The following is a 19,407-nucleotide window of genomic DNA, read 5'->3' as shown; positions in this document are numbered from 1 at the left end:
TGTCACAGCAGCCTACAGGCACATTTTAGCAGCCTTTGTTGCTGTGGAACCTTGTGAGTGTAAGGAGTGGTGGCATATTGGTTGAATCACCAGAATACAATCCTAATGACCTGGGTTTGAATTCTGTCTAGGTACCATTGCCATCATCTGGCCTCTGTATTTGTAATTATTTCCTCAATGTCAACTTTACCATCAAGATAAATAATAATAAAATTAATCATGCAGGTTCCCCCTTATAGGATTGGAGTGGATACATCTGCCCAGATGGTGTGTTTTGGTTTTAATATATTATCCAAATTTATCCGTATTTAATTTGAGGCGTAATTATTGCGTGCTAGCCCATTGTGGATGGTCTCTATAATCTTTAAAGTTTCCTCCGTATTATTTGCTTAGAAATCGTTGTTCTTGTATAGCACCTTGAGATGCTGTCTGAAGGATTAAGACGCTATATATAAATCAAGATTATAATTGTTATTATGATTAATAATAATCATAGTTTTACAAAACAAATCCAATCCCAAAAAATGTCCAAAGGTAATTATATCTCGAGATGCTATGCACATAGGGGACGACATTTCATGATGTGGTGGAGGGTTAATGACAAGAATTTGGCATAAAACTACTACGTGGCCTGCCACACGATTAAATATGGGTAATTGATCAGCAGTGTTCCTGTAATGATAATAATTTAAATTTATAAAGCGCCCTTAAACAATCGTTCTCAGGGCGTTGTTATCGAGGCTCGTGATCGAGTCAGTGGATAGATTCAGGAGTAGCCCCCTGGTAAATGTCTAAAATGCTGCGGGGGATTGTTTCACGAAGGCTGTGCGTTATTGTGTGGTCTATTGGTTTGAGGGTTGGTGGCTGCACAGGTGAAATGGGAAAGCCGGGTGCTTGGGAATATAATGTCGGTGCTGATTGAGACATTTGGCGAGATGTATATGGCCAACATTTGTCTTTGAAACAAACTCTTTGCTTACATTTGTTGAGAATCGATTAAGATTACAACTATTAAGATTACAATTATATCAATGAAGATATGGGTTTAAAAAGCAAACTATAAAAGCAGATACCGCAAGTGCAGTGCAACGATTACGAAGCAAATAAAGTTATCAACCCATGGTTAAATCCTTTCAAACAAACTACCTACAGTCAGTCCTAGGAATAGGAAAACACGAAGGCATTAAAGAGGCATTTGCAGCAGATCGTCGGACATGATGCCGAAAAATACGCGGGACAACCCAACAACACTGTGGAGACACGGCACAAGCTGTAGAAGAGGAAGGTCTAAAGCCACACTCCGACAGGGGTATATCGTCAGCAGTGCAGATGGGATGGAGCCAGGGATCAGTTCCAAACAGTATGGGGCATCAGCACAGAAGGTGGGATCACCCACTGAATGGAAGTTGACTGGAGGCTTTGACAGGTGGCCTTGGTTGCTGCAGTGAAGAGCATGTGGCAGAGAGTCTTAACGATTTTCTCAGGAGGATCCTGACGGAATATGTGGAATGAAGCAACAACAGTAAATGTCTGCGTCCAAATCACACAACGCATGTTTGTTGTAGGGGAAAGGCTATTGCTGCCGCTGTCAAAACTTAAACAGTTCTGTTTGGAAAGTCCTCAGTTGCTGCGCTGAGATGTGGACAGAAAGGCTGTCTAACTGTCTATTTAACTTACATTAATCGCTTTTAATTTAAGGATATTTTTTTATCACTCCACGTGTTTAGCCCCAGAGGAGAGAAACCAAACTCTAAAACTATAATTTTCCTAATTTTCTCTCCTCGAAGGAAGTGGCACATACTTGGGCCATCTGTGGTGCCATCGCGTTACATTTGACGCCTGTGTGGTCCTCTTAGCCTTGCAGGCCAACTGTCCGCTGCCGTGTGCGGCATATCATGTTTCTCCCGCTGTATGCCAGAAGCAATTTATACAACTTGCAGCTGCCACACAGCTTACTGCGCATTGGAAACAGACACCCCATCACCAGTGTCTGATGGCTCTGGTATTTGAAGATGAAATGACTAAGAGTGATGGCAATTGCAGACTCTAATGTCACACAGTATTCAGCAGAGAATGAAAGAAACAACCACACACTACAACATGAGTTGTATAGGAATCTCAACCCCAAGGGCTCGTGAGCTCCCTATGAGTGTGCAAATGCGCTTATAGATTATGTGATTAATATGGCTGTATCACTGGACAAAATCCCAACAGTGGCTAGAGTATTTTTAAAAGTTGATGTCAAATTCCTTTCAAGCAAAAGATGACTTTTCACCACATATGGTAAAACATAGATACATCTTTCACAAATACTTGCAACGAAATACTTGGGCAGACCAGGAAATCATATGTTTTTGGCTCCAAAACTGGAGTAACCTATCGAACTGCACGTGCATTGAATAAAATATAATTAATTATCCACGTTTTAAGCAGGTAACAGTGAGTGGAGATGCTTGATCTGTTTACAAGGGGAATCTCGCTGATCATTGTATTCTTGACGCTAGGGTAATGTGATGATGGGTAACATTTCAGTTTGGCACGTGGACTCTGCCACTAGTACACGGGGCCATACTCAGTTAAATGGGCACCTGGGGCTGTCCTCGTTGTGGGGGCCCCTCTGTGTATATTCGGTTCCTTTCCTTGACGTTTTTTTTCCACTTCCCATACCCATTTTCAAACACTCCATTGTTATTCGCCTTAGATATTTTAGCTCCAGCATTTTAATGTGATATACAAATTGTAAAACTGATTGCAAATAAAAGCAACAAAAGTATTTCAATTGGGGTCTATATCGAGTCGCAATGCAATGACTTTAATGGCCGAATCGCCATCAGCATTCATCACGGTGCTACTGAATTGCATTTTCACCGTTATAAAGCAGTCCACGTATTTTCAGTCACCCCTCAGACTGTGAGGGCCCCAAGCTCCTGCTTGAATCTGGCCCCGCGGCCGGTACACAGCAGCCTGATCTCGCAAATGACATCAGCGACACTCAGGAACGCTTTCTCTACTCACTGGTAATCTCGATCAAGATCCAGACATGGCACCTCCTGGCTTGGACCTTCCTCTAGGACACCGGTGAACCATCAAGCGCATCAGAACATCAATGACAGTGCCAATGTGGCCATTCAACGCCATTAACCACGTAGCAAACCACCCTAGTCTGCGCTCCTTCGACAGAGGAGGAATATCCAACCTACATGAACTCTCTCCTGAAGCCCTCTCGTGGCGAGCAGACCTCGACATTGGCATATAGCTCCTGAACATATTGCCATGCCCGAGCAGAGAACACTGACTCTGTGTGCACACTCACTATGAAGTCATCCAGCCCCCTCGATAGGCTGATAATTAAAAAATATTGGAATTTATGTTTTACCAACCAGCATATTCTCTTTTTCGTATTCTTCTTAAGTTCTCTGGCCCAGCTGCAGGTCTATGGTTCAAGTTGCCTCTTCCCTATCCCATTCAGCTCCCCACTCCTCAACTCCCTCCAATACTTTCTGAGCGATAACTGGAGAAGGAAAGAGACACTGATGGTTTCCCCTGGCCTTCTTCAACAGTGGTTCTTTTTAGGTGACATCATCGCCGGATGAAATTTAACATCATACCCGCGATAAAAAAATAATAACTAACACCTGATCAATTTGTAGCAGAAATCTTGACTTGAAGCTGTGACAATTGCTTGTGTTGCGATCGAAACGTAGTAGTTTTTTATTTAAAAAAATGTTCTATGTGACTTTACCGAAAGACCCAAATAATGAAATTGTAGCAGGTTAACGTATTCTTCAAACTTTCATGTAGGAATCCACTGAGATGAACATTTATTTTGCAAGCATACTTTGGCAACATTTACACACACACATCCATGAAGTGTGTTTATATCTGAAAAGCGGTGTTTTTTGCATGTTGAAGAAGTGTTGAGTGGAACAGTAATGATAGAATCTACAATTTTGACATATAACAACTCATATGGCTGGAGACGAAAACCGCAAAAATTCCTACAGTTCGCCAATTCTGTATGCTGTCTAAACATAGCAAATGTCACCCACGTCAGTTGAGCAGCTACAACTCTTCACTGTGTGGATTGTGGAGTCGGCATCACTCCTTTGGTACTGCAATAGTCAGGGCTTAATTCCTCATGGAATATTTCCTGGGGGACCTCAACTTATATCCCCTCCCCCACCTGCGACGTTGCCCCACACCACCAGACACTGGGAGGAGGAGGCGGGGTCAGAGCAGGGATATATTTTCCGGAGCTCAGCCCTGGACAACTCGCTTCGATTAAGCCCACAGAAGCAATTCTTGAACTGCACCTCATCCCATTAGGCACAGATGCCTAATGGGATGGCGGTGGTGGTGGGGGGGGGGGTCACTACGTAGACTGGTGTGCCAGCTTTATGTTTTTCTTTTCTTTGATGCGGCTGATGCTTTTAAACCCCTCTCGGTGCAAATTTGCCATGAAGCTTAAGAGGTCACACATTTGACCGTAAAAAATAAAAATCCTTGCACCGAAGCATATTTTGTTTCTCTCTCTCTTTTTTCCTGAATCAACCTCTAAATTTTCCAGTGATTCTATTTCGGCGATCCATATGGAAACCATTTCAGTTATATATTTTTTTTGCTTAGGAGGGATCATATTTGGTGACAGCTGCCTTGGTGGATGGGACCTATCACACAGTTATTTTAATTGATAGCTGCGGTGACCACACTCAAGGCTGTATTTATTTCAGCAGTTTCGTTCTTGCTTATTCTTGGAACTGGAATCTGCACTTTGTCATGCTTGATAATAGTTACCGCATTAACCTTGCCCTTTCCAAAACACTGGCTTTGTGGTACCTTTGCTCGATGTGTTTTTTTTCTTGGAAGCAACTACTTAAATGACTGAACTCATAAACACAGTTTAAGGTTCCTGGAAATTAATTGCCGGGGATCCAAATGAGAGCAGGCGTGTGCTAGGAGAGATTTCTGGGAAATCTCTCTGCCTTCCATTGCACCTATCAGTTATATTATATTTTTATTTTTAAATCAACATTTGAGAGATTCGGTATAAATATGGAACACAATTTGGCATGCTGGTTTTTTTAATTGACCACGAGAATTTATATCCATTTCCACGACGTCACTCTGATATAGGAATTGTAAGTGTTGTGGCTTGCAATGGAATTGCTTGCTTATGCCACTGCACTGCTGGTGGGTGGGGGCCTACATGAGGAGGAGCTCTAGAGAGTCCCGCCAGAGAGTATTTGTCCCACACTGACAACACGTCTTGTAAGAGCTATGAGCTACTCACACTTCACCCCGACACACACGACATGATGATCGACGAACTGTGGCATCTCCATTTATTTTGATGGATGTACAGAGGTTGTGTCGGGGGGCGTGCATTTAAGAAACTTGCCACCATCGTTTCAACTGCCGCGCCTCGAGATCGAACCGGCCGCCTTTGGATTGCGAGTCTGGCGTGCGAACAATTACAGCGTGGCAGCATCCCCTGTGTTTTGCATAGCTTGACACAGTTATAAGTGTAGGATGATAGTTTATTTTTACCATACATGTATCCCCACACAATCGAGCAGCCTTGCAGCACCACTGGGGAACTGTTCATCGCACTCTGAGAGTGATGCCAGTGCTTGTGGGAGACTTATGGCCTACCCCACCGATTCGGCATGAAGCTGATCTTTTAAAATAATGTCCGCGTTGACCCACTTTACATTATGGCATGGTGCCTTAGCACATTCCAAAATCTGTGCTTTAGCGCAATACACAGACGTGACCGCGTATGGAAACGCTTTCAGTTATTCAATTGGTGGTTGTAGAATCATTATTTTGACACCAAATAAACACTCAAGGACAAATATACGTTCAGTGTATATCAAATTTAATTTAATTCAATTACATTTTGTTTCATATAGCGCCGTTTGAAAATGACCATCTTACGTCAATTTACAAGGTCCGCAGATGAAGCTGGTTGTAATTACTGGCGAAACGTCGAACTCAGATTGTAAATGTTGTGGCTTGGCTCTCCAACACACCGGTTAGTGCTGTACTCGTGACGAATTGGCCACGTTCTGTTTACGTGACAACCCTTACTAGTTGGCTGTGTCGGGTGGTGGCGGGTTTTAACGACACACTTATATATTTACGCGGTCTAACCCCAAAAACCTCTATTATGAATCAGGCGAGTGATATGTAAACCCGTTTTGTTCCTCCATATTCACCAACCTGCACTGATCAGAGTGGTGAAGTATGGCCAATCAAACTGCTATGACTGACCACGGTGTGGGGAGGCATTCGTCCAGGAGTAGATTCACACGGGGGAATGTTTTACGTATGCATTCAAATTTGCCAACTGACGTTTGGGCCCATTCTGTGTTCACGTCCAAGCCTCCCTGGCCAATCATCCGGACCTGGTGAAGGTGCACGTGAAGCACCCTTCGGAGGCGTCGGTGCAGATCCACCAGGTGGCCCGCTTCTCCGAGGACGTGACGCTACAGCAGCTGCTGGCCGACAAGGCGCCTCAACCCGAGCAGCACGCGCCCCAGCCGCAGCCTCGGCAGCAGCCGCCGCAGTTCCCCCGCGTGGCGCACCACCAGCCCATCCTGCGCCAGGAGCCGCCGCCGCAGCAGCCACACATCCAGTACGTGCAGGACAAGAGCGTTGGCGAGCTGGACAACCAGGCGTTCCACCTGCCGGGCTACGAGCAGCCCAGGATCCCCGCGGCCACGCCGCCGCTGGGAAGGTGCTTCCGCGAGTTCAGCGGCGACCAGGTGACGGGGTGTGGGGGGAACGGCGGGGCTTTGTTATTGTGGGGGAGCAGCCGGCTGGGCTCTTGACACGTTCCTTATTGTCGTGGGTTCGCACTTTCAGTTGTTGCGGTTGTTTTGCCGCATCAACAATCAAGATGCACGTTGCTTCTTGTTGATAATGTCGGTTGTGGACCCAGGAGGGCTTCAGTGAGTCGCACGTTTCTTGCTCAGCAGGCGGGTTCTGAATTCGATGTGTGAATGATACTATCGACGAGTGCTTGCTTGGCTCCATGCGTGAGGAAGCCAGAGTATTCAGAGAAAACCTACAGACGTGAACACTCAGAATTGCGATATCCTGGCCACCTTTACAGCCCCATGACTACAACACCTGAAAAGCCCTGGTGGTCACCCATCCAAGCACATACTCATCAGATTTAATCCTGCTTAATATCCGAGATCTGATGGGATCAAATGCATGCAGCGTGACATGATCATGTGCTTCTCTGCGAGTTTCCTAAATTTTTTAACTTGTTCTTTTTCCAAATGTTATTTTATTACGATATCAGCATACTGCTACGAGGTGACATATACATTGGGAACCATCTCAGAGTGGTGCATCAAACCTTGCTAGAGAACAACTAAAGGAAGAAAATATTACAAAATTACTTCTGAGACTCATATAAGTGGCATAATTTATTCACACACTTGTGGGTGGAATTCCCACCTACCCGACTGTAGATTTACATAATATGACAACGCCATAGTATTTGAGCTTGGGTGTGTTCAAATAACGTAAAAAAAAAATTTGCGTGATAGTTTTTTTATATTGTGTGCAGCCGCTGGTGACCACTACGATTGGTTACCTGGATTATTCATGGGCAGCTACTTCCATTCAAACCCAAGATCTCAGCAGTGCCAGCTGAGGGGTCAGAGTTGAGGGGTCAGAGTTCTGACCCCTCAGGCATCTGGCTACGTCCTTGAGTCGACCTTTTATAACCAGGACGTTGCCAGCTACAACTGAAGGAAATATTGTGTGTCTGTGGAAAACATAACTCGGGACCATTCGCATTTACGTGAGATCATTGCCAGGTGGATCCCAAAGCAACACATTTTGGATTAGAATCAGGCATGTGTTTACTTCTTAAGGAAACTTTAACATTCGCTTAGGTGGGTGTAGGAAACTTTTCGTTTTAATTTGTTCCTCTGTGTCCACCGGAGTGGCCGACTGTCTCATAAGATGCTACTTTGAGTGTGAACATGACCTTCATGTGGTCGTCTGGCAATAACGGAAGCGGTACCCAGAGGATCCCTTTCTATCAGTAATCCGTAGAAGGAGATTGAACCTTTGAAGAGATGAGCGAGCACCCAGGAGATTTTGGGATACTTTAATAAATTGGGCATATGTGACACTGCCTGGGGATTTGCGCTGCATTTGAAATATCGGTCCCAGAATGTGCTCTGCATCACCAGTATACATTACTGTTGTCAGTAGATACTCATTCATAATGCGTTTAAGTCCACGGTGATGATCATAACAAACCATGGTGCTATTGGGAAACCTGCCAGGCAAACCGTTTCCTTGTTCTGGTACTTGGATCGCGCAAATGTGATGTTAATAATGTTTTTTGTGTGTGGAACATATGTATACGTGGTGTTTTGGAGACGCAGTGGCTATCACACTGCGGCTATGAACCCAGTGACCCGAGAATGAATCCCAGCCATGGCTAACATTGGTGGTAACTTATATGTGAGCTGGTCCTGGGTTCTCTCTCACTAACCAGCACTGACCAGCGTGCTGAAGTGCAGTTAAGTAATAATATTATTGGTTATTTCGGTACAGTCATGTAGAAGGGAAATAATAAAATGATAAGAATAAACAATAACATTCTCACGAGGTTTCGATTGCAACACAAGCAATCATCATCAGGTGTAAAAACAACAGCAAGAAAAACATGTCTTGCTGTGGTTACCAAAAGAAGCAAGAATATGAATCCCTGCAGTCACGAAAGCTTTCAATCGAATGGAAGTTAAGTAAATTACACGAGTGGCAATTGTATGCCGAAAACACTCTATCCAGCAATGGATTTCACAAACAGCTGTAAATTATCGCTTGTTAATTTGCATCAATATCTACCTGTACTTTTGGCTGTTTCAAAAGCTTAAACATTTTGCTGGGTTTTCTTGAGCAAAGTCAAACCTCTAACTAAAGTCGCTATCAGTATTTGTTGTCTCTGTGCAATTAATTGTGAATTAAACATATTTAAAGGTTCCATCCAACTCGCACATATTTGCATTCCTCGACTCTTGAGCAGAAGATCTCTCCACTCCAGCCAAAGTAAATAACACAGGAGTGTAAAAACAATAATGATGTTTATTTTTCCACAAGAGCTTTGTTGATTCTTAAGACTTTCAGGAGGGCTCTGCATTGGAATATTTAGCCAATCTTTTAATAGGTACTTAGCGATTCATCTATCATATGAACGCACTATATTGTGCTAGATATTAGTGGTAGTGGGGGTGATTTTAAGAATCTATTTTTTGTTCCGATTAACATTCCATTTCATGGTAGCACCTCTAGTGGCTGCAGGGGTTACGTGATCCCACTACTGACAGCAAATGCAAATAGAAACACATTGACGTGTACACGTGCCAGCCGGTGCATGTGTTGTGTCCTTCAGAATGAATATTAATCAATGAATCAACGTGTCGTTTACACACCTCAATTAATATCATAAAATAGTGTCGCGCATTAGATATGAATGCATGCACATCCTGCACAAAGCTTCAAACTCATGCTAACTGCTGCAACCGTGAATACATATTGGTGTGAATACATATTGGTGTTTTATCAGGAGTTAGTGATGTGTCAGTCTCCGTGTGAGTTGAGGTTTGTTGTATACCCGTTCCTTGTATTGCTCCCCATGAGCAGGTACCACTCATTGCGAGCCAGCGTCCATGCAGTCAGCATTGTGTGTGTGCTGCAGGAACATTCTTATGCCCCTATTCTTAGCAATGGCTTGGCTCAGGCGTGGCTGTGTCTCAAATGAGCCGACTCAACTCAAGTCGTCTCGAGCATAGTTCCAGCCATGCGCAGGATTTCCATGAGCTCGGCCTGAACCAAACCTGGGCTCAGTCACTCTTTACGTCTTTGCAAGCAACTGAGCGACTCAAGCCTGATCTGAGCCGTAACTCTAAATATGGCCCTTCGTCTCGTCGACGGCGCTGCTGAAGTCTCAGTGCGCGGATCCTGTTCAGTTATTCTCTCAGGCTGCCGAGGCCAAGTGGCGGCTGACGTGGGGCTGGGTGGTGGCGATCGATTGCTTAGTCCACGCATCGTCGTTGTTGTTGAGTATTCGCATCGCTAACCTCAAGAGAAGTGCCACTGTTGTGAACACTCGAGCCTCACGGAGCGTGCACGTGTGTGGCGATGCGCGCGTGCGGCTGCAGTGTCTGAAGCCGCTGCTCGGGTTGACGAGGCAGGACGACTGCTGCGGAAGCATCGGAGCTGCGTGGGGAAGCACTGCCTGCACACGGTGCCCTCCCAAGGCTGGTGAGTGGTTTGTGATGTTCGAATGCACGAGTGGATGAGTGGATTCCGTCGTGGTAAAATATTGATTTAAGGGCAGACCAGTGTGCACCACTATTAACATTATCTTCATCATCAGCCATGATCAGTCCACTGCTGGATGAAAGCCTCCCCGACCCACCATCATCTCTCTTGATTCTGCTACTATATGGAAATTGCAACATATCTGCATTGTGTAGACGATTTTGCGAAAATTTCACCATTAAATCATGCCAACATTCAGTTATGGAAATCCATATTTTTGTTTGGATTTCGTCCAACGTTTATCCCTAGGGCCAACACTCCTCTTCAGCAGAAGCTTTGTGGCTCCCAGCAACCATTGTTGATGGCCCAGACATTCTGTGGGCCTGACAAACTCTGCCAAGCCTAAAAAACGAGATGTTGGCAACTCCCAAACAGCATGGTCAGCACGGCCGCCTGTTGCCACGTTCCACCAAAAGCCATGAGAGAGAAAGCGCCACACACTAGGAATCTATACGCACGCTGAGGTGGTGAAAGGAATGATGGCAAATGCTTCAACCGTCGAGGCAACCTCGACAGCCCATCCCCAGGCAAGCGTTGGGAACAAAAACTTTGCGTTTGTCGTCAAAAGCACATTGCAAGCCACGCACGCTCCTCGCACTGAATAAGAGCCGGCATGTGACGGCACATTTGGCTGTTGGCATCTCCTGTCTTTGCTGAGAGCTTCTTTCATTGCTGGCATCTCTGGACATTGGCAACGTGTAAGAAACTCATTCGAATTCAAGTGTCTCTAAGTGTCTGCCTGTTTCTTGGATCGACTCAGTACAATGTCTAATCTGTCGTGAACATCGCCAATTGGTTTCCTGCATTCATCGTGGATGTATTTAAATGAATGTGTGCACAGCAATTATATAAGACCTGTATTCGCAAAAATATTATTCTAACAATATCACTGTCGGCCATGTTCTATCAACTATTGGATGAAGGCCTCTTGATGTCATGCCCCACAGTTCCACGGTGCCTTTCTTCATTGAGATTTGAATCTAGATTTGAAGTTTTCGTGACTGCAGGAATCCATACTCTTTGGTTCTTTCGGTAAAGTCACGTAGGTATAAAATAAAATAAATCACGACGTTTCGATTGCAACACAAGCAATCATCATCAGGTGGAAAACCACACCAATTTTTTTTGCTGAAGTGGGAGAGAGATGCCGGGGTAAGAGGTTACATAGGTAAGAGAGTAGGGAGGGGCAAGGGGGGAGATAGAGGGGAGGGGGAGCGCTGCGTGGACGCTAGGAGAGGGACGTGAAGCTGGACGGGAGCAAGTGGGCGGGGCTGGAAGTGGGAGGCCGAGAGAGCTGGGGATGCGGGGGGAGGGGGGATGCGGGGGGGGGTTAACTCGAACCAATAGGCCAGTACCCGGACCCGGCAGATATGATAGAAAGCAGTTAGGGTTTTACCTGGTTAAAAACATCCTTCCAATGATTGCTCAATTTGTATCCATCTTCTCGGTTTAAGTTATGTCTATGTTAATATATCTGGATGGCTTCATGAACAAACCTTTGATAGTAGCCCGAACGTTTGCAGAGTACCTTGGTCTCGGAAAACACAATATCATGCGAGCCCACAGCGTTATAACAATGGGCAGCTACGGCAGAGGTATTGGTTCTGCCGTGTTTCAGATCTTCCTTGTGTTCGCGGACACGGTCCGAGACATGTCGTTTCGTTTCCCCGATGTAACTGCCACCGCAGGTACAACTCGGTTTGTAGACTCCAGGATATTGCATGTCAGGATTGACATCCTTCACAGATGGGATTAGATCACGGATTTTGTGTACTGTATTGAATCGGACCTGGATCTTGTGTTTGTTTAAGATTTTGGAAATATTTTTGGTAACATCTGCTATGTATGGTAACATGATGGTTTTGATTGGCTTCTCAGGGGGTTGTTTCTCCATAGTTGGGGAGTGAATTGTTACAACCCTATTGGATATGTATTGGTGAGAATGTGTGTATACACAAGCCACAGAGATCCTATATATACGAGTAGCTGACAGAGGCTGTTTGGGAAAGTGCTCTCAGCGAGCACCTATTCAGTCTAACAATGTGCACCAAGGGGTAGTGTACCAGCACCATGCCCAGCCACCTTTGTCTCCCCTATGATGATGCTCACACACCACACGAGGTACTCGACAAAGGCTGAGTTAACTTTTAGGGACCCAGGACTGCTTCTGATAGCACTCACTACTGACCTTAGCCATGGCTGAGTAGACTGCACAGTACATATATACACACTGTCTACACTGCACAGTATATATATACTGCACAGTGTACACAGTATATACATACTGTACAGTGTACATGGTGTAGACTGCGCAGAATGTATATATCAGCATATAGACATGCAAAGTCCAGGCAACGCTTCTCCCACAAGCCTTCAACAGACTGTGGGGCTCAGCGCGATTCGGGAGCACCGATGAAGGCCGCACACTGCGGGAGATGGCGGCTGGCCAATACAACCCCATCCGCCTTTGTCTCCCGAGTGCTGATGTTTCCACACTGCAGCAAGTACGCATTTAATGCCGAGCCGACCTAGGCGAGGCCCAGGACCAGTTAAGTTAATAGCACATGCACTAAGAACTGTATCACCGCTTCCCACAACATAGACAAAAGACAAATATCCCCCGTATAGCCTGTGACAGACTGTTGGGGCAAGTGCTGTTTGCGAGCACCTATGAAGGCCGGCACGGCTACACGAGGGGGTCAGTGGCCAACACCACGACCGGCTGCCTTTGTCTCCTAAGTGGCGAAGTCTACGCACCACACTAGGTACAAATTTGAGGCTGAGTCCACCTAAGGAAGGTGCAGAACCGGTTCAGATAACCGTTACTGGTGTTTGCCATGAGCGGGAATCAAACTCGTTGGTAGCGTAGTGCGCTAACCGCTGTATCACCGCTCCTTACATTACAGACGGACACGCACACACACACATCAGCTTAGTGTAACATCAACATCAACAATTGAGCTACACTTATTCATATGACTTCATTTAACTTGGATTAAAATTAAACACGTGTTCAATTCTCACTTTTATTAGTTTTTCCTTAAACTTGCTTGTTACCCTTACTGCAGCCAACGAGTCACATTAGGACACTCAGTATTGGATGCGTTTTTTTTTATTCAGATGGAATTCCATAACAACAAAAAAATCCCCCTCTGCTTCTTTCATCCAACAAGCGCTCTGCATTGTTTCCATTCTCGTGGTCACCACTGACGACCCCCCCCCCCCCCATCATTGGCTAAAGAGCAGGGCCCTCAATGCTGGCATATGGTAATTGCCTTCGTACCTGAAGCCAAAAGTACAGGCGCCTAAATTCCGCACAGCGGGAGGTTCTGGAGACGTGAAACCCTTTCCATCTGTGGGGACCACCCCCTCTCTGGCCAACGTTACATTGAGAGGGCTACGGGTAACTCCGCCTTACGTAATGCCATACCTCCTGCTGCCACGGAAATCCCACAAGAGCTGTTAGCGAGCACCTATTGAGGCCACTGTGCCTGGCCACACTTTTCTACCTCCCGTGGTGATGATGTGAATACATTACACGAGGTCCTCATTTAAGTCTAGGTGAGGGCTTGGAACAGGAGTAAAATACTATTTGACACTGATGGATTGTGTGGCCAGAAATTGGACCCGGGTTTTTAGGACCGTAGCTTATTACTATCGACTACCATCTACAATTGATATGCACGTGTACACATACTCGCACGGCAATTTTAATGCACATGCATACATTGACACATACACAGTAACATGAATAAAGACAAACATCTCCCAATAGCCTCATAGACTGCTGGAACAAGGGATGTTATTGAGCACCGATTTAGGTCAGCCACAGTGAATAATGAGGCAGTGTGGCCAGCGCCATGCCTTTGTCGCTTTGATGCTGACTTTTACACACAGAATGTCATCATACTGCACCAGATACTAATTTAAAGTTGGTTCATATATCACTTGCCACTGATTTTAGCAATGGCTAGGAATCACACTCAGTGCACGATTAAAAGTTGAATTTTTCGATAGCGGATTTTTTTTATGCTGTTTGGCGTTCCGACATCGCAGAGTAGCACTGATGTCGGATTGATTGGTACCCCAGTCGCGGAGTGAAGTACACCCCTAGAAAAAATAGTGTCCCAGAAATAAGACATTTAATTGCCTCGGCCAGTTTGTGTTATTTGGTACCCCGGGGTACCGCCACAAGGATCAACTGTGCAAAGATGATTGTTGGTGCACTGGACTCTGCTGCCCACTGCATAGCACCGTTAGTCCTATAACAATCTGTTTGTGCACTTTACAACAAAAACTCGACACACTCGTCGGAGGAAAACAATTTGTATTGTAGGCGACGGCCTTCTTCACAGTGCTTCGAGGAGCCAAAGGGGTAGAGTGACAAAGAGTTGGAGACATCACTTCATTTGTTTGTGTACATTTGTCACCCATCCAAGCAGTGTCCAGGCTCAGACTTACTTAGCTTTTGAGATCTGGGTGATTTGGCCAGAGATTATTTGTGTCCTTTTCGCCAGATGTAAATTCACATGCGTGTACTTTGCCACGTGAACCTCTCTAAACGAGCATTGTTTTTTTTTAAAGAAGTGCTGCTTAAGAGGTCCCATGACAGTGGTGTCTTCAAATAACAACAACAAGATTCTCTCGCTTATTGTCAATGCCATTATCATGGCACAAAGCCCCCTTTAACCTCCTTGCTCACTCCCAAGATCAGCTTGCATTGGCCCACTCTTTGGAATCTGCGTCGATGTTTACTCATTTCTGTTTTCTCTGCTTCTCTTCCACACATGTGCAAAACACAACTTTTTAATATTACTGGAAACACTTTAGAATTCTTTCTGGGAATAGATTAACCAGACTCTGCACGTAAAATGTAGAGAAAGAGAGGCACTTGGAGGAGACTAAATATTTCCAGTGCTTGGAACAGTTGGACCGGGTAACGAGCTGTGGAGCTACGTCATCATTACCGGCTGCGTAGATGTCATGTACATTTTCTGTGGATTTAACAGGCAAATTAAAATGGTTAAATGGCCCATCGATGGTAGCTTATATTTCGTTGAAACAAGTCAAAAGTTTGTTTCCCTTTGCTCAAACTAAAATAGGCAAGGTCCATGTTCATTGGGTGGTCCTGGATCAGTGTTGAACATTTTAGATTTCTATGACTTTACACGAAGTTTTACTAATTGTATTGCTCTTTGAGAGATGATGGACTGGATGGATCTGCATCATGAATTTGAACTCACAACCTTCAGATGTTGTGCATTCTCACTAGATGTCACTCAAACACATCTGGTAGCTATATGATTAAAGAACAGAGGGTCTTTAAATAAATACATGTTTATACCTGTGTTTTTTTCTGTTCCTTTGTCCATGAACATTATTACGCGGCGTGATCTCACCAGTGCGTGGATGTGTCTCCGGGCCCTCTGATTCCCCCCCCCCACATTTAGAAACACGCCTTTAGAGTATTTGGCCGCTATACATTTCCACACGATAAGCCACTTTTTTTTGTTATAATTTGTGGCCAGGTGGCTTCTGAACAATAAGTTAATACCTCAGTGGGCTTTACCTGGTAAAATAAAAATATTTAATAGTTTAAATAAAAATAGTTTATAGTTTAAATAAAAATAGTTTAATCGTGTATATAGGATGATGGGCTCCCCAGACTATTGCTATCCTTTACAATCTCACGATGCCATCATTCATTTCAGTCTTGCACAAGAACCATTCTCATCGCTCCATCTCTGTGGAGGGTATCCTCTTGGGCATATGCCGTCTTTGGCTACCACTATGTTGTTAACCTTGACCATCAGCCACTGTTCTAATGCAAGAAGTAGTTCATTTGCTAAATGGTTAGCTTTTTGGATGTTTTTATTTCTACCATATTTTTTTTCATAACAACATGAAGAAACATTTCATCTGTAGGCACCGACAGGGCGACAAACAAGTTCGATGTGCGATGGAGTCGTAGCAGCACTTTGTGGTCATCCATCACTTGTATAACAAATTGAGTTGTCTTGCAGAAGGGAGGAAGGGACGGTTAGGTACAATAGGCGAAGTAATAATATTGAGAGAAACAAATTCCAGTGGATCTGCAAACGAAGTGTTTTCTTTCCAAATGCGCTTAAGGACTAAAAGCAACACCCATCTCAGTTGTAGGACTTAACGGGGATTGAGTTTTGTGCGTCTCGCGCTTGCACTCAGGTTCATGTGTACTATTTATTTATTTACTCGTTTAAGGCTCTTAAGAGGAAGAGCTTAAATCATAGAAGGAAAAGCCGTGATCAAAGAAAAGTAAGAAAAATACGTGGATCATGGTCCATAATAAATATATCACCGTGCGATGAATATCAATGTTTGGTGACAGCATACAGTATGGAGCGTCGTTGTTTAACTCCATGACCATTAACAAGACTCAATAATAATAGTTTTTTGGCTTGTATGGTTCATAAACTTGTCAAATCAAATGGTAACAACTCATATAAAATGTGGCTTCTAAGATGATTAACAACAGTATCATATTTTTCACACCTTTACTTAAAAACAACACGCTGGCTCAGTACAGTGTGTAACAGGTTCTCACATTCCACTGGCTGCATACAAAGTGGGGTGCAGTGGTGGTGCAGTGGTGAGCACATGCTGTTATGAACATGGCCATCTGAGTTAAATTCCCAGCCAGGGCTAACATCAGTGGCAAATTACATCTGACCTGGTCCTGGGCTACTCCTCCTTCATAAACCTGCATGGACCTGCGTGGTGAAATATGGTCAAATAACCCTGACGCCGAGCGTGGCATGGGGAGGATCCCTCATCCAACGGTGGATTGACAAACGACCACTTTACACACATGCATGTACCTACACACATGCATGTACCTACACACATGCATGTACCTACACACACATATTAATGTATGTGTACTGCTGGGGAGTGGTGGTGTAGTGGTTAGCGCCCTGCGCTATGAACCAAACGCCTGAGTTTGATTCCCGCTCACAGCCGACACGAATGATGATTAACCGAACCGGTCCTGGGCCTCCCCTAGGTCGACTCAGCCTCAAATGAGTACCTGGTGCAATGTGTAAATATCGCCACTTTGAAACAAAGGCGGCCGGGCGTGGTGCTGGCCCCCCACCACCTCGTGTACCACGGTGCCGGCCTTCATAGGTGCCACTCGCTAACAGCACTCGCCCCAACAGTCTGTTAGGGGTACACGGTGGATCTTTGTCTTTGTCTCTTTGTGTACTTACATATACGTATGCACACATACATACCAAGCGCTGAATGATTTATTTCCTCCATGAAGTTGTCATATTTTGAAACCATACAAGCCATCAAGAACTGTCCCTCTCTAGCAATGCGTGAAGCTGCTGGCTCCCCGGCCCATGCCACGGTGCTCTCGCCTGCGATGCACCGAGACGTTGGGACGCACTCACTGCCTGTGCACGTCAAGAGGTCCCCACGAGTGTGGCTGTCTTCAAGACAAATCTAAAGGCTCATTCTTTCACGTTCGCTTTTCAGGAATGAATCACGTTTCATTGCACGATAATGTTACGTTGTTTCATTGCTTTAGTGTTTCAGCACATGTGATGAAATTGTAGTTTGCCATCTTTAAACAATTTAAACTTCGGCCTGCCAATCCGCTAACTGTGGCATGTATCAATGTATACTGCTCGTGGGGGATTTGATCAACTTGCACCATTGCTTGGTCTGCCACGCCAAGAGTTCGAATCGAATCAGCAGCCGCTGCATTCTTGAGAATACGTTATGATACTGTATTCTCATATGTTTGACATTGTTAACAACCTGCAGATTTAGCTGAACTGGAGACGGCGGGTCTGTGACATGCTCACCATTAGTAATGCGCAAGACAATGCTCAGATCTGGGACGTGGTTTGACATTTCGCAGCGCCGAGGGGCTTCGCTTGAAACGTGACTTTCGCTCGCCACACTGACTCTTGCAACACACTTGAGCAATTCCCACCTTGCTAAGGAAACAGAGCATCAGCCCCGCCATGTATGTGTATACATATGCAAACACTGCATGGGTCTTTTCGAATGCTCCTCCGTCAAATTTATTTACACTTCACACACACACACACATCACACACACACACACATCACACACACACACATCACACACACACACATCACACACACACACACATCACACACACACACATCACACACACACACACATCACACACACACACATCACACACATCACACACACACACATCACACACACATCACACACACACACACATCACACACACACACACATCACACACACACACATCACACACACACACATCACACACACACACACATCACACACACACACATCACACACACACACACATCACACACACACACATCACACACATCACACACACACACATCACACACACATCACACACACATCACACACACACACATCACACACACACACATCACACACACATCACACACACACACACATCACACACACACACATCACACACACACACATCACACACACACACATCACACACACACACACATCACACACACACACATCACACATCACACACACATCACACACACACACACATCACACACACACACACATCACACACACACACACATCACACACACACACACATCACACACACACACACACATCACACACACATCACACACACACACACATCACACACACACACACATCACACACACACACACATCACACACACACACACACATCACACACACATCACACACACACATCACACACACACACACATCACACACACACACACATCACACACACACACACATCACACACACACACACACATCACACACACATCACACACACACACACACATCACACACACACACATCACACACACACACACATCACACACACACACACATCACACACACACACACATCACACACACACACACACATCACACACACATCACACACACACACATCACACACACACACACATCACACACACACACACATCACACACACACACATCACACACACACACATCACACACACA

The 19,407-nt window shown here is 45.0% G+C and overlaps 1 protein-coding gene across 3 annotated transcripts in view; it reads left to right on the top strand.

The window, feature by feature from the left end:
• LOC144937050 (latent-transforming growth factor beta-binding protein 2-like) overlaps positions 1–19,407 on the top strand; it is a 135,827-nt gene that overhangs the window by 39,442 nt on the left and 76,978 nt on the right. For all 3 annotated transcript variants that reach the window (XM_078864286.1, XM_078864285.1, XM_078864287.1), the window contains 2 exons: positions 6,385–6,767; positions 10,194–10,296. In XM_078864286.1, the coding sequence (XP_078720412.1) occupies positions 6,385–6,767; positions 10,194–10,296 (486 nt within the window). The remainder of the gene's footprint in view (positions 1–6,384; positions 6,768–10,193; positions 10,297–19,407) is intronic.

Source organism: Lampetra fluviatilis, chromosome 18 (assembly GCF_964198595.1).
Source record: "Lampetra fluviatilis chromosome 18, kcLamFluv1.1, whole genome shotgun sequence".
Classification (NCBI taxonomy): domain Eukaryota; kingdom Metazoa; phylum Chordata; class Hyperoartia; order Petromyzontiformes; family Petromyzontidae; genus Lampetra; species Lampetra fluviatilis.
This window is presented reverse-complemented; position numbering and strand designations above follow the sequence as displayed.